At 37.6% G+C, this 16543-nt stretch overlaps 1 protein-coding gene across 1 annotated transcript in view; it reads right to left on the minus strand.

Moving 5' to 3' along the window:
• Nucleotides 1–416: 416 nt before the first annotated feature.
• The window catches only part of KCNG4 (potassium voltage-gated channel modifier subfamily G member 4), a 223267-nt gene continuing 207140 nt past the window's right edge, over nucleotides 417–16543 (minus strand). The window contains exon 2 of the mRNA XM_044081236.1: nucleotides 417–1855. Within this exon, the coding sequence (XP_043937171.1) occupies nucleotides 1046–1855 (810 nt within the window). The 3' untranslated portion in view covers nucleotides 417–1045. The remainder of the gene's footprint in view (nucleotides 1856–16543) is intronic.

The following is a 16543-nucleotide window of genomic DNA, read 5'->3' on the forward strand; positions in this document are numbered from 1 at the left end:
TATATATATATATATATATATTTATATACATTTGTTATATGACTGTCACTGTTTGTGTATTTTCTGTATGCACAATTTCACAACTAATACAATAGCAGTGTTTCACAATTCAATGCCTGCTTAAGTTATATGCTCACTCTTTGTAGATATTAACTGCACATTGCGTTTGTTGCTCACAGTTAGATGCTGGATGAAAGCAGAACACCTGTACTCACTCTTGGGCACAGTATTGTAATTACTGATGTGAAGATCACTGCTTATATCATTCAACTGTCAAACTAATTAACCTACAGGTGAAACTGTTTCTTCAATTTTCCAAGAAGTGTGTTTTCTGAAAAGAAAAAGTAAAAAAGAACTGTCTTGCTTATAGTGACACTGTTTTCAATCTCATGCTTACTATTGACCAGAAAGACAAATAATAACCAGATGCATTTATTATTACAACTTTGAAAGTTACACTCCATACTTTTTCTGTTATCTCATTTACACTCCTTCTTCCAGCACTGAATGACAGGACTGTTTTTACCGACTAACAAAACTCATTGCACAAATGAAGTTGACGTGTTTACAGCAATTGTTTTCATATTCATTTGTTTCACCTGTTTCATTAACCACTGTTATATTTTTCATGTGCAGTTTTACAGTACAAAAAACTGATTAGGATGCACTAAAGAAGTGAAAATATAATTCTGTCCTGTGGACCAATGCGTATTATAGAGACAAATGCACCAGCTTAGAAAACAAATACTTCACATTTTCCTTCTATATAAAAGCACACCTAATTATACAGAAAAAAGAATGATATAAGATGCTTAAACAAATTCATTTATTTGCCTGCTTTGTCTACCGAGCACAACTATTCCATAATGAGGATGCTTTGCAATCTTTTTTTTTTAAATGAAAAGCATTGTCATGAAAATATCTCAGATGATGCAGCATGAATTCTCTTTGGTCAAAATGTTCCAGTACATAAAATTCAGTTTATTTTTAGCAGTATTAGAAAATGCTGAAAATTATGATTTCACTACTCCCTAGCTGAGTATAGCTAGTAAATATTTCCATACAAACCAAGTGTCTTATTTTCTATTTCTCTGTAGCCCTCGAGTGAATCATGTGAATCAAAAAGCAAACTGTCTGCATCATCAAATGTATCACTTTCTGAATTTTGCATCTCACTTTTTAAAATCCGTAGATGTCTCTGAAGTTTTTCTTGCTCTCTTTTCAGTTCAAGGTAAGATCGAGAAAATGTATGAAAGATGGATGTAGCAGGAAAAGCCATAATTAAAATTCCACTTAGAATACTACTGAGGGCTACAACCTGCCCCGGAATGCTTCTTGGTACCATGTCACCATAACCAACTGTTGTCATAGAGATAATGGCCCACCAGTATGAAGCAGGAATGCTAGTAAATTCATGATATCGTCCCATCTCATTTTCAGCAAGGTAGACTAAAGGGGCAAAAAGTGTAACAGCCACACATAAGAAAAGTAAAAGTAGTCCAAATTCTCTGATACATCTTCTCACTGTCAAGCCCAAAGTTTGCAAGCCTAAGGAGTGCCTAGCAAGACGCATGACATACAAAATCCGCAAGGCACGAAGAATGCGAAGAACTAACCCAACTTTTTCCAAATAAGTGTTACCTGATGGTTTATCATCTTGCTGAAGTCCATCCTGTACAAGGAGTGACACATAATACGGTGAAATGGCCAATACATCAATAATGTTGAGCGGTGCTTTAAAGAAACTGCATTTACTCCTTGCTTGAATGAATCGAAGGATAAACTCAAAAGAGAACCAAGCCACACATGTGCTCTCTATGACGAAAATGTTGTAGCACTTCTGAGAACATTCTCCCTGTTCATAAAAGAATAAAAAAATGATAATTTATGTTATGATATCAAAGGTAAACGCATCACTTCTAAACATTTCAATATGATACATTTTTCTCTTAACCCCAGTTAAGCTATGAACATTAGTGTAATGCAAGTTATTTCAAGCAGGTATATAAACACATATTTGTCTTTTGTTTTTGCATAAGTAAAATAATTTTAAGCAATCCTTTCCTTATGATCAGTTGGAAAAGAACAAAATTAAAGAGACAAAGTTATGAACACATATTTCTCCAAACTTAGAGAAACACATTATTCAATTATATTTTCTATCACTGCACTGGTGTTTCTTTCTTATCCCCAATAATAAAACAAATATGTCTGCCCTTTTTATAACAATAAATACTTTAATGTGAAATAGAAGAATAGGTAGAGCTTGACTTGAAGTATTCTGTCATGGAGAGATACGGCCAACACTGCAGTGTACAGCTAGACGATTTTAAGGTAGCTACATAAGGTTATTGAGGGAGGAAAACACCTGTGATCTGGAAGGGTGATGCTTTAAAGACATGCATAAGACAAGGATAAATTTATAGTGAAGCTGGCTAAATAATAAGAGAGACAGCACATTAAGTGGCTCATGGATGTTTAGTTAGTGAGTTTATTTTAAATAAGTGCATTCATACTACCTATGAAGTTGTACATTTTGCAATGTAAAAACAAACAGGGTGCCACGGGCGAAAGAACTAGATGAATTAATGCTGGAAACACTCGTAGTTCATTGAGAAACTGCAATTAAAATACCATAAACGCCTCGTATTAAAATTTCGCGTTTTCGTCCACATAAATCAGACTTTCTCAGATGTGTAGCCTAAACCTCATTACAATTATCTTATATTTTCTCTAAAAGCCAAGAACCAATGGATTCAAAATTCCAATTAAGAAATAAACCAATACTCAGTTGGAGTATATGAATATTTAAATAACCTCATGAATATTCAGTTATTCATCATTCCCATCGTGTTACTATTAAATTAACTTTCTTAATCATTCTGTGTAATAATTTGTAAAATTTACCATCAATACATAAAATTTTAAATTACAATAAATAAACACTTTATTATAAAAGACTATAAAATGTATAAAATATGCTTTAAAAATTAATAGTGTATGAATTGGTTTTGAATTTCTTTTAACAAGCCATTGTATGCGAACAGTGACACCTTCAGTCCACAAGAAATATTACATTCATTGAACACCATACAAAGCTTAGCAGCCCTCAGTTTTAAAAGTGGCAAAATAGAAATAAAGTCATTTAGCCCTGGATTTTTTCCTGATTCCAGGGTTACTTGCCACCATAATTCTCTATATTCTATTTGTTCCTTCCATGGGCCACCCCTTATATCTTTATTAATTTGTTCAAGTACTGTGAAATGGAATTTACAACCATCATATTCCCTGGAATGTTTAAATAGGGCGTTAGTTTCCTTACCCTTCGACATGTCATAGACATGTCTATATATTCTTCATTTTAGGGTTCTTTCTGTTTCCCCACATACAAGGATTCACATTTGTGGCAAACAGCTAGATATACTAACCCCTTTGAGTCACAGTTGTAGTACCCTTTACTCTTAATCCACTTTTTCCTACACTCGAGATAAATTTCATTACTGTTCATAATGTATTCACACTGGTTACAATGTCCGCACTTATATGTACCTAATTTTATTTTACCTCCTGTATGTGTTTTCTTTCTTTCTTTATTTTCTAAAATATTCTTTATACTACTCGAATTTTTATACACTACCTTAAAAGGTAGTCCAACGATACACTCCAAATCAGTAAGGGAAACAAATCTATTCCATTCCTTCTGAAATACATTTCTAATATTATTATTTATTACGTTATATTCCAAAACTAATGCTTGATGAAAATTATTAGTAGCATTTAGATCTTTTCCTGATACAATATTACCATTATCATTATTAATTCTATCTCCTTTAATTGGTTTAAATTTATTTTTTCTACCATTTTCAATCTCTTTCCTAATATTTTCCACAAATTCCTTAGGATAGCCTCTTTCAACAAACATTTTCTCCAAAAAATTACATTCAACTATAAAATCACTATCAGCACTAGTCATGCGGCACCCCCTTACAAATTGTCCCTTCACTATAATTCTCTTACAGTGTGAAGGGTGTGCACGTTTAAAATGAAGAAAGGAATTACAAAAAGTGGATTTTCTGTAAATCCTAGATTCTAATTTGTTATTCTTTTTATAAATTTCCAAATCCAAATATTGTAGGGTGTCGTATGACATATGGTGCGTAAATTTAAGAAAATCTGTCGTTTGACCAATGTATTCCATAAATTCTTCAAACATCTCCCTACTGACTATCCAAAAAATAACTATATCGTCTAAAAACCTTCGATATAATGTCCAGCAGGAGTTGAATTTTGAACTCAGGATATAGGTTTCCTCCCATCTTGTCAAAACCAAGTTCGCAAAAGTGGGAGCACAAGTTGCAATGTACCTTTCAAAGATTATACAGACTGCAAGTAAATACACAAGGGGGGGCAAAATTATTTACTTAGTGGGAGAGTTGAGCCTTTCTACAGAAAATATGTGGATGATGTAGAGACAGAAGTTTAGTGAACAAAAGGAAGCTCATAGCTGAAACTGAAGATACTTTATAACAATAATAATAATAAATAATAATAATAATAATAATACCCATTTGTTAATCAGGTAGGCACACGGGTCACAAGATCACTTTTCAGGGACAATGTTAGGAGCAATGTCTGGTTAAGTCACAAAGCAGGCAGATGGGGCTGAGACAATCAAAGCCTGCATCTCAGGACCCCAAGTGCCCTCAGGAACTAGAGCTCACATCTTTAAACCCCTGCACCAATTGCCAGAGTGTGAGAGTTATACATTGTTATCGTACTGCGTAAAGACAAAAATGATGATATAATTTCCACAAGAATGGGGAAATCCACATTTCTCCCATAGAATCAAAGGCTGAATTATTAGATGAGGTAATTTTTGCAGCACAGTGGCATATGGTTTCTCTGTAAATGGCACACAACTTACTATCCCCTGTTTTGAAAAGGGAGAGCTACACTCTCATTTACCACTCCACAAGCACTGTTCTAAACTATCATAAAGCAGTAAGCCACCAAAAGTCTTACAGCAACCTTTGGACCAGGAAGCACTGGTATAGAATATGCTCATAATCATCTTTATGTTATAAGACATTTCTTACAGATTGTCTATGACTTGCACAGAAATCCAAAGCATTTCATTGCTAACTCTAACACACCTCACATAAGAACTGAAGTCTACCAAGAGAACAAGAGAATCATTAGCTGCTAAACTGTGGAGCAACTCAATAACAACAGCATTTTAGAAAGCCAAACAGTCACACAGAGCTGTTACAGCCATAAACACAAAAACACAACTTGTAGAGGCACTGCGATGGCAATCCGATGTACTGATACCTGAATGTATAGAATTTACAAGCTTATAATTACCGCCTCACCTGTTGAATGTTCTCCAAATGACCAACTGCAAAATAACTTGAGAAATCTGCTACCAGAGGCAAAGCTGAAATTTGAATAAAGATCTCTTTAATCTGATATATTTGAAATTCCTGCACAAGTGCCAGTGCCTTTGGGGTAGTAATATGGCATTCTATGTCCTAAAAGGCAGTTTTTATGAGGGTTTATTAAAGCAATAACCGATGAAGTGGTGTGGTATATTGAAGATTTACCCACAGTTGGTGTGGTTTAATCATGAGGGCGAAGCCCAAGTGATTAAATAAAGCCAACCATGGGTAAATTTCAATATACAACAACCACAGAGTCGTTTATTGCTATTATACAATGACATTATTTAAGAAAAAAAAAACACTTACTTTTCTTAAATAATGTCTTTGTATAATGGTGCATTACTGTTCTTCCGCTGGTTGTGGTACACTGCTTCCTTATGTTGATGTACTGCGCATGCATATGGGACTTGTGTCCCATGCATACCCAGTATATCAATGCTTTGAAACGGAAGCAACAGAGAAAAGAAAGTCTCCATTGCTCTGTTTCTTTCTTTTTTTTTATTTGTTTAAAAAAATGTTTTGAGGACTTTATACCAACGGAAAAAATTCCGGGTGACTGGACCTTTTTCCGTTGGTATATTGTGGGATTTACAATGAGCATGCTAGCCAATCAGCATGCACATTTTGGAATATTAATGGGGGGGCATTGTATAATTCATCTTAATCTATCCTGCTCCTGCCTGACAAGTGACACCTGGATCTAGTGGGTAAGAGCCTATACCTCTATCCTTCATGAGACTAACAGATTCTTTAACTAACATCATAGGGGTTTCATTTTGGATTCTTGCTTGTCTGACCTGTACTCACAGTCCAGATTTCTAAGTATGCTCTAGATACATACAGATGAATATCATGAGAAAGCATATACCCTCTTATCAATGACAAGGTCATGATGTTGGAGGGGGGATATTATTACCACGTTCTGACAGTGACAAGGATCACCGACAAAAATGTTCTTCAAATGTTTCATTCAAGTAATGCATAATAACTTCTTTTGGGACGACTTCTGTGTTCAGCTGAGGTAAACAACAACAACAGCAGCATGTTATATACTGGATAGCTTGTTTTTTTCTTTCTTTGCTTTCAACAGAAGAATGATTTATTTCATATTTTTACATTGATGCTTTTCTTCATGCTACAATAACTAATAAGGAAGTATTTTCTGCTTTACCCATTATATACTGCGCAAAATTATTTTTAGAGATTAGAAAAAGTTGCAGAATTGTTGCTGTAAATCATTTTTAATGACACAATTGCAGCTTGAATATTTAAACATTTGGAATTCAATTGTAAAACTTACTGCCCAACTGAAAATATGTTGAATAGCTATGCAGAGACTCCAAGCTTCTTCTTTGTAAATGTTCATACCATCAAATATAACTTATTATAATCATCTTTTGATAATAATGAGCACGTCTTCTGCTCAGCAAGTGGTAAACAATACAAGCACTTTTGTTTGTAACTTCTGACCTATGTTCTTTTGTAAAGAAATGCAACCAATAATTAAATAAATAAATGTTTAAAAAATGGGAAAAAGTTCCAAACATGGTTGATTTTACCCGGTCTTCCTGAAAATTGCTACAACCCAGCTCCCTATACTATCATTATATCTTATTAATTTAACCCTGAACACTAGTCAACCCTCTGCCTAAGAAGTCTTCCCCTACATCATCAGGAGACATCAAGACATGCCATTGGCAGAGGAGACTTCAAGCTAGTTGCAAACTTCTGGCACTAAGTTCTTGAGAAAATAATCTAGTTGAAATCTCTGGATATCCAACATGCTATTTTGAATGGACAAGTACATGTCGTGCATGATAATGTGGCCTCCCCAAACCTTTCAAAGTATGGTAAATGTCCCTTGAACTGTTTGGTAAATGGTCCCTGAGCCAAAAAGGTTGTGCACCACTGCTCTAGGCCATATAAACAATAATGGCCCTTTATCTGATGCACAGCATGACTTTCAGACAGGCTTTAGCACTATGTCTACAATCTATTTGGTTACAGCTAAATTTTATAGCAACACTTCTAAAGTTTTTTGGGCTGGTGGTATTTTTATAGAAATGAATTGTAAGTTAAAAACAGCCTTTCATGTGTTGTTACTCCAAAAATTATAACAAGAAAAATATAGCTAGTTATATAACAATGTGTTTTGATTAATGCTGTGAAATGAAAGATTTTGGAGAAAAAAATCAAAATAAGAGTATAAAAGAAAATGTGGTGTAGCTGAGACACTAATGGAGAAAGCACATTTAACTTCAGTTGAGTCACATAGAACACTACTAACCCCTGTGGGGCAAGAAGTGATTTGTGACTAGTACAGAAAAGCTGAAAGGCTGAAACAGATTCAAACAAAAGTCTGAAAACACAAAGGGACAATTCATAAATGGCTAATCTTTGTGCTGCTACCATGTGTGTGTCACAATAGTGTTCTATTTTGTATTCATTAAATAGCTCTACACATCATGCATAGCTGGAATACAAAGGTAAATGGCAAAGTATTCTAATGAAAGCATAACCAGTCAAATTGCATGCTAATTAACCAGTCTAAGATGTTATAGTCATTCAGGAAGCCATAAAGTAATCATGTACACTTGCTTTAGCTCTTTGCTATGAACTCCAAAACCTATTTGAATGCAGCCACCATCACACTTAGAAAAAAAAAGCAACGCAGGGGCTGCTGCTGTCTTGCATGTATATGTGCAACAGGCCCAAATCTATGCTGTTGCTCTTGTTGATAGACCTTGGCCAAGGAGAAGAAGGGTGTTCAGACCCTGTTTAACATATCATGGACTAATGCTCCTAATAATGGGTGACTTCAACTACTCCACCATTAACTGGGAAAACTACTCATGTACTAACTCCTTAGTGCAACGCTTTCTGGAATTCATAAACTCCAATGCCCTAGATCAACTTATCCACACCCCCACCAGGGGCAACAATATCCTAGACCTAGTCATTACCAACATGAATGACCGGAAATCAACTCCTCGTTGGTCCAATCCGACCATAAGCTCATCACCCTTGATATCCAAATCCCACCCCCACCCCCCATTAAGGAAACCACAGTAAGAAATTTCTCCAAAGCCAACTTCATGCTTCTTAAGACAGAAGTGGTGAACTTCATGACACCCATGCAGATGGACAATACTGTTACAACTGCTGAATCCTACACAAATGCGCTCTATAAACACCTACATGAGTGCATGGATCGTGCTATCCAAAACAGAACCAAGACGCTATCCTCCAAAAAAAGGAAGCCAATCTGGTGGTCCCCTGCCATAAACAAACTGTACAACAGAAGGAAGAAACTGTTGCAAAAGAGAGTAAAATCCCATGAGTGGAGGAGCTCCCTGGTCAGCCTCAGTATGAAGCTGAGATCCCTTATAAGATCCCCCAAAGCTAGCTACGAAAATAAAATTGCCACTAATTCCAAGGACAACCACAAAGCATTCTATAGCTATGTCAAGAATCTCAATAGCAACAACCAGATCTGCTCTGAGTTACAGCACAAAGGCATGAAAATTACAGAACCAACAGATATTACCAACATCCTAGCAGATAGGTTCAGTGCTAACTTTACCCCCCCACCCCACCCCCTAAAGGGCCCATATCTATACAGGAAGAATGCAGAGTCCCTGTAATCACAACTACGCAGGTGAAAGCTGCACTCTCTAAAGCCAAAAACACAGCATCCATGGGACCTGACAACATCCCAGGCTGCGTTTTACATGAACTTCAGAATGAACTGGCTCCCCACTTAAGCACCATGTTCAATAATAGCCTCAAATCAGGCTTTGTGCCCACTGAATGGCGCACAGCAACAGTTATTCCACTCCACAAAGGGGGAGCCTCCACTGATCCCGGGAACTATAGACCTATTAGCCTGACGAGCCTGGTCTGCAAAGCCATGGAACGTATCATCATGAAACTCATAAACAAAGACATTGGTAACCTCCAATCTCTGGATCCCACCAAGTTCGGGTTTGTGAAAGGCAGATCATGCCTCCTGAAACTGATCGACTTCTTTGAGGCAGTAACCAAAGCTGTAGATGAGGGTAAAGTGGTTCACACAGCCTATCTTGACCTCGCCAAGGCTTTCGACACTATTCCCCATTCTGGAATTATAGCTAAACTCAATAAACTAGGCATAAATCCCTACATCACAAGATGGGTTGCCAACTGGCTCACTGACAGAACCCACACTGTAAAAGTTGCAGACTCCAAATCTGACCTCAAACCAGTGACAAGTGGAGTACCACTGGGTTCCGTCCTGGGACCACTCTGTTTGGTATCTACTTCTCTAAAGTACAGGCTAACACAGAAGGCCTCTGGCTAATGAAGTTCACAGATGACTGCAAACTAGGAGCCATAGTCAAGTCCCCAAATGATGTGAACATCCTACAGAAGGGCCTCTCTGAGACAGATGCCTGGTGTCAGAGCCATGGCCTCAAGCTCAATGCCAAAAAGTGCAGTGTCATCCCCTTTGGTAAAAACTCTGTACCCATGAACTACCATATAGGCAGCAATCTACTTAACACTGAATGCGTGATAAGAGACTTTGGGACCCAGGTAGACAGTAGTCTCTCCTTTGATAGTCACATCGCCACAGTAGTCAGGAAGTCCTTCTATGTGGCACACCTCATCATAAAAGGGTTCTCATCCAGGAAAAAAGAGGTCATCGTTACCCTCTACTCATCACTCATTAGACCCATTATAGAGTACAACGCCCCTTTTGGAATGTACCTCACAAGACATCTGCAGCAGCTGGAAAGGCCACAGAAGTACCTCACAAAGAGGATTACTGGACTCAAACAAATGCCCTACACTGACCGCCTCAAAAAACTCCAGCTTTACTCCACAGCATATTGCCTACTCAGAGGTGATCTCTGCCTAACACATAAAGCTATGTCAAACCCAGAGCTGTTGGACATGCTACACCTAAAGAAATCCCAATCCCTCAGAGCTACACACTCTAGGGACCTAAACCTTGTCATCACAATAAACAGGACATGCTGGAGGGATAGATTCCTATCCCAGGGACTTCCCATACTCTGGAACAGGCTACCCATCTATGTCAAGCAAAATTCTTCATTAGCACTCTTCAAGAAAAATCTTGATGAGTGGATGGGAAATAGGAAATACACCCCGGGGATCACTTCTGTGGGTCTGCTCATCAGTGGCACAGGAAAATAACTTACTTGGGTGGCATACGCCAGGGAACCTTGTTGGCTAGGCTTGCATAGGCCCTTGGGCCGATAGCCTAGTACCTACCTATGAACCTATGACTACATGATATTGAAATAGTAGAGCAATACAAGTTTAATAGGGAAACACTACAGGAACTCTGCAATCTCTGCCACTCCCACCTCAGACCCAGGGTAAAGTGTGCCGAACATATACCAATTTAAACATAGGTATGTGTAGCATTAAGAATATTAATTACTGGTACATTCCAGAGACCCACAGGGGATATACCAGGGATATCACAGGCCTCAGCATCCAGCATATTGCATCAATGTCTTAATGCTGTGCTAGAATATGCAAGGGAGTACGTCTGTTTTACATGTACTCAAGAAGAGAGAGCAAAAACAATGCAGGAATTTTATGCTGTTGCATACTTCCCTGATGATTTGGGGGCCATAGAATGCACTCACATAAAAATAAAAGTCCACTTGGTGAGCAGAGAAGGACATACAACAAAAAGGGGTTCCAGTCAATCAACTGCCAGGTTATCTCCAATGCTCAAGGGATCATTCTCAATGTGTGTGTGCAGGAAACCCAGGTACGTACCATGACTCACACATATGTCACACTTCTCAGCTTTACACAAGGTTTCCTAGGGGTGATGTTCTTCAAGGCTATCTACTGAGTGATGCAGGTTTTGCACTGGAACTGTGGCTCATGACACCCATCATATATACACACAAACCCACAGAAGAAGGATACAGTGATGCCCATACTTAAACCAGAAACATCACTGAGCATGTGTTTGGCATGATGAAGTCACAATTCCACTGTCCATACACATCAGATGGTGCCATGCAGTATGACCCAGTCCCCTGTGCAGTAATTCTCACAGTCTGTGCCATGTTGGACAATATCATCTTGTGGAAACACCTGCAACAGGGACAATAATGGCCAGGGCCACACATTCCTGGACCACAGGCAGGGCCAGCACCTCAAGCATATACAGACCAGGATTCTGAGGGAGAACCTCCAGCTGCAGAGGGAACCAACAGACAAAGGAGTGCACAATATGCCCTTGCCCTGGCTAAGAGGCAAAAGATATCACACACACTCACCACCTATGACTCAAAGGATAGTGCACACACTCACCACCTAGGAGGCAAACAATAGCATGCACACTCAATGAAGGAATACACATAACAACCTGAGCACATGTAAATATAAAAACTGATGCCAGCCAATGTCCACAAACTTTACTTCCCCATGTAATGGATTTGTTAGACACAGACAGCCACAGAGGACATAACTTATACCTGCAGTAATGTGTGTGCAGTACATGAACAAATGTGTAAGAAGTTAAAAAAATTTAAATGTAACTGATATACCTGCTTACTGTTAGTTGTAAATGTACTCAGTCTGAACCTGTGTGTGGTGTCCACCAATGGCATCATTGCATTATAGGAATGATATCTGCAATACACAAATATGCACTATACACAATAACTGGCATCAAGCCAGTCACTTACCCACTATACACAAAACAATCAACAAGACAATTATAGAGAGAAAGAATTCCAGGCTCCAACCACCATGGCTAAATACCACACGTAGATTTATTGATGTAAAAAATAAAAATGTTAGCGCTTTGTGGCAACAAAATACTGCTTCTTCAGCGGTCTGAAGTGGTAGAGTTTTCAGTTCAGTGCCATCACTCTCAACCATGTGAACTGCCTCTGCCAGAGGTTACACTGTCACTTGCATGTCTCTGGTTCAAAGTGGGGTTGTTATCTGAATGTCAACAATGTCTGCTGAATGAGCTATCTTCTTGACTATATCAAGGATCATAACCTTGTGGCCAGCCATATCTGGGTGTAGACACCTCAGTCATAGACAGAGCAGTAGAAGCAGTGCCGGCATCTTGCACAGCCACATCACTAACACCAGATCATGTTGCAAGTCTTTGCACATATTGATGCCTATCCTCCCCCAGCAGACATTCCACCACAGCCACTACCTGATCCAGTGTGTCACTCATTCCATCCAATGAGTCACCCACATGGTTGAGTCAGTCACGCACATCAGAATGTGGCATGTCTAGGACTCATACCATGTCTTCCAAGTCACTGGTGGAACTTGCCTGCATCTCCATGATGGTCCTATACATGCATACATACATCTGGTGGCATGTAATGACAAACCTGTATCAGGATGAGACTGGACAGTAGGCTTCCTCCAAGCACTTCTACCAACCATCCTGTGAGGTACCATGCCCTCATGATGGCTATGGGTAGACTCAAACAGCTCTGCAACAGGATTAACCACTCTACCCCAATCAGCTGTGTTAGCCTCAATCTGTCCTATATCTGAGGGCTCATTGGAATGGGTATGCATAGGCATACTGACTGTGTCCAAAATATGGCCAGTGGATGTGTGAGTCACAACCTCATTGTCAGACTGAACCTCTGCACTCCCTGACTGTATGGGTCTACTACATTTCGTTGAATGGGTATTCAGCACATACCCATTTTTGAACACCTATTTATCAAACCTGCATTTCAGCAAATGGCAGATTTTAACTACAGCACACAAGCAGTTGACCACCCAAGCGACCTCAAAAAAATAAATAAATAAAATTTAAATCTTGCCAAGGTGGAGGAGCTGTGCCTCCATACACCCCACAAACTAAATATACCAACTCTGTGATTGCACTACAGTGGAGAAAAAGGCAAATTCCAAATGGTGGCCGACTGCTGGTTTGCCCTGGTTAAAATCAGCTATTTGCTGAAAAGCGGCTTCGATAAACAGGTGTTCAATGAATGGGTATTTACTAAATACCCAATTCAATAAAATGATATAGACTCACCTGTATCCCTATATCACCACCATCATTAGAGACTCTGATATTAGGTGGTGTGACTGTTTGAAAAAATGAAATAAAGGCAACATACTCTGTAAAACACACAAAACTGTAACAGTCCAAGAACTACTACCCAAAATAAGTATACATTTTCCTGTAGTTGTTGTGATACTTCCCCTCTAAATCTTAGCAGCAATTCCATCAGGTGGGCACTTTGCAAAAACACCTTACATAAATATCCCACTTCCTTTTTAAACCAGCTATCTTCCAGTATGATACTAGCCAATCTTATCATCTGTCCCTTGGCCAGGTTAGTTTTCTGGTATCCTGGATAACAACTATGCTAATATAAATAAGAGTTTGGAAAAGTTGGCTTTCTATAAATATTTGACTTAAAGCCTCTATTGACCTTATAAAAAGTAACATCAAAATAATTAATCTCATTTCTAACATATAAATGTATAAATTTCAAAAATTCTGTTGTATCATTAATATATTCTATAAACTTAGTTAAATGGTTAATTGAATTTTTCAAGAAAATACACATGCCATTCAAAAATCTAAAATACCGAGTCTAATAATTCAAAAATGTGGATTTGAAAATGTATAACCATTCCCAACTCCATATGACCATATTAGCAAAGACACGGGCACAAGCTGCTGCCATGGCTACTTCCCCTGTCGGAAATATTTTCCTTTAAAGAAAAGAAAGTTATTCTTTAAATTATCTCCATTACTTCAACAATGAAATTCAGCTTACTGGAATAAAGAAAATTACAAGTTTGGGCTTCCCTAAAGCAAGTTAAGCTGTTTCATGTTTTATACTGCCAAACAGATTCGCAGCATCTTTGGTCACAAAGGAAAGCTGATTGTACCAGACATTATTTATTGTACTCATGAACAAATTCCAGGAATCCTTCAAAATATGTGGACATAGACTTAAGAAATATCTTTAAACCCTGTCAATAAAAATGTCAATACGGTAGACCTTTGGTCCTTGTGCAGCCATAACGAGCCTAACAGTTGGCTCAGTCACATGTTTGCATATCTTAGGGATACCCAATATAGAAAGCACCCTGAGTTAACTAATGTGCAACAAATCAAATTTCTGATTATTAGTTACTCCCAGCAGTAAGGAATCAAGTAACACAATATCTATTTTCTTTATGCTACATGAATCTCATTCGAAGAGAGAGTAGAGTGTTTTGTATCATCATATACCATGTTCTGCATTTTACACAGGTATGTAATATTGTCCATCACCACAGTCCCTCCACTCTTATTTGGTTTCATAATTCTTTTTTTTTTTTTTTCAAATACCTTTACTGAATTATCACTTGTGATATAGGCACGTTTACATTCATATAAAAGTAATCAAACTATATGTTTCATAATTCTTATAGATTTGTTAGAAGAGAAAATCTTTAAAGTTCCCATTTTTCTTTATCTAAATTTGTGTAATAATGTTTCATGCCTTTCTGAAAAGAATATATATATATATGGGTCTATATGACTTGGTCGACAGTTCATATAGTCGACTGTTTATTTAGTCGACAGTTCATTTGATCGACAAGCATTTGCCCCCTTCCCCAATGTTGTGCGACCCTGGAGTTGATATATATAGTTAGGGGGTGTGTGGGGGGCACAGCCCCCCACATTGGGGGGTGTGTGGGGCGAAGCCCCCCACCTAAAATGCTTGTCGATCAAATGAACTGTCACCAAATAAACAGTTGATCATATGAACTGTCGACCAAGTCATATAGACCCATATATATATATATATATATAAAAGTTTTAACTCTAAAGCATCAACCAAATCCCAGTTAATTTGAGGAACAAATGCAAGACCTTTTTGGAAAAGGTTAAATGCTTCTTAGTTATCTGCATATCATTGTAATTAAAGTGTTTTAACACTGGTAAGTATATAAAATACCATCACATTTCATCGCAGTGTTATCAACAAATGTACCTTCAACCAACAAAATATTAATTTCCGACACCCTGTCCCCTTCCCTCATCCTCTCATTTTCTTGTAATAACTTTTTGAATTCATCTACTGAGAGGTGAAGTTCAGATGAGGAAGCATAGTTCATTGAGCTAGCCTCTCTGACTTCCTGAAAGGCAGAAAAATCGTAGGATCCTCTATGTATAAAAAAAATCATTGTCATCATTGGAATTTTCACAAAATGTTACTCTATTACCCATCTTGGTATTTTCAATGACCTGTCAGGAATCATGTTTCACTTCACCCTGGTCATTCTTAATATAATGAAAGGCCCAACTAACTTTGGTGTACCCTGATGGAATGGGGTAAGCAGTCCCTTGTTCATTATCTTTGATATCCTGATTTAATTTCTTATTTTTCCTATCAACCACAATACCAACATGCGTATCAACTTTTTAAAAATGTCATTACATTTATTAAAAAAGGACATCCATTCTAAACTTTATTATGAATTAGTGAACTTACTTGATTGTATGGATTGGAACTTTTGGAACAATAAACGTAAGATAAATAATTTGATAAAAGAAAGCGTGGGAGGTTGGCCTGATGGTTAAGGTATTTATCTTACAGACGCAAGGTGCAGGGTTTAATTCTCACAGGGGGTAATTAGCTAGGCTTAAAATGATCCATAAGGACAGTTAGCCTAGTACTAATCTATGAACCTATGAACTTACTATTCTAGACATTAATATTAGAAATGATAAATTGTTGAATCCTTTCTTCATAAATATATGAAAATGTAAGCACTTTATGAAGAGGACAAACATATTGTATGAAATAATGCAGTAATTTGTAGAAAACTCTCATCCAAGTACATATTAGTAAGTCTGTCTGTATCAAATCAGTCTTGCTTCTTTCCACTTCCATAGCTGTATTATTACCTTTATATAGTGTAATTTTAGCACTCTGAGCACTTTGAATATGCAAATGAGGTGTGAAGTCATTAGCATTCCTGAATGCCAAAAAAAATAAATAAATAATTTGGTGCCGGGAATGTAAACAGTGTGTAATTAGCTGCTGCTGCATGCATATACCCTAGGGCTGCAGGGA

The sequence above is a fragment of the Protopterus annectens genome, chromosome 8.part0 (genome assembly GCF_019279795.1).
Source record: "Protopterus annectens isolate FY-2018-M chromosome 8.part0, PAN1.0, whole genome shotgun sequence".
Classification (NCBI taxonomy): Eukaryota; Metazoa; Chordata; order Ceratodontiformes; family Protopteridae; genus Protopterus; species Protopterus annectens.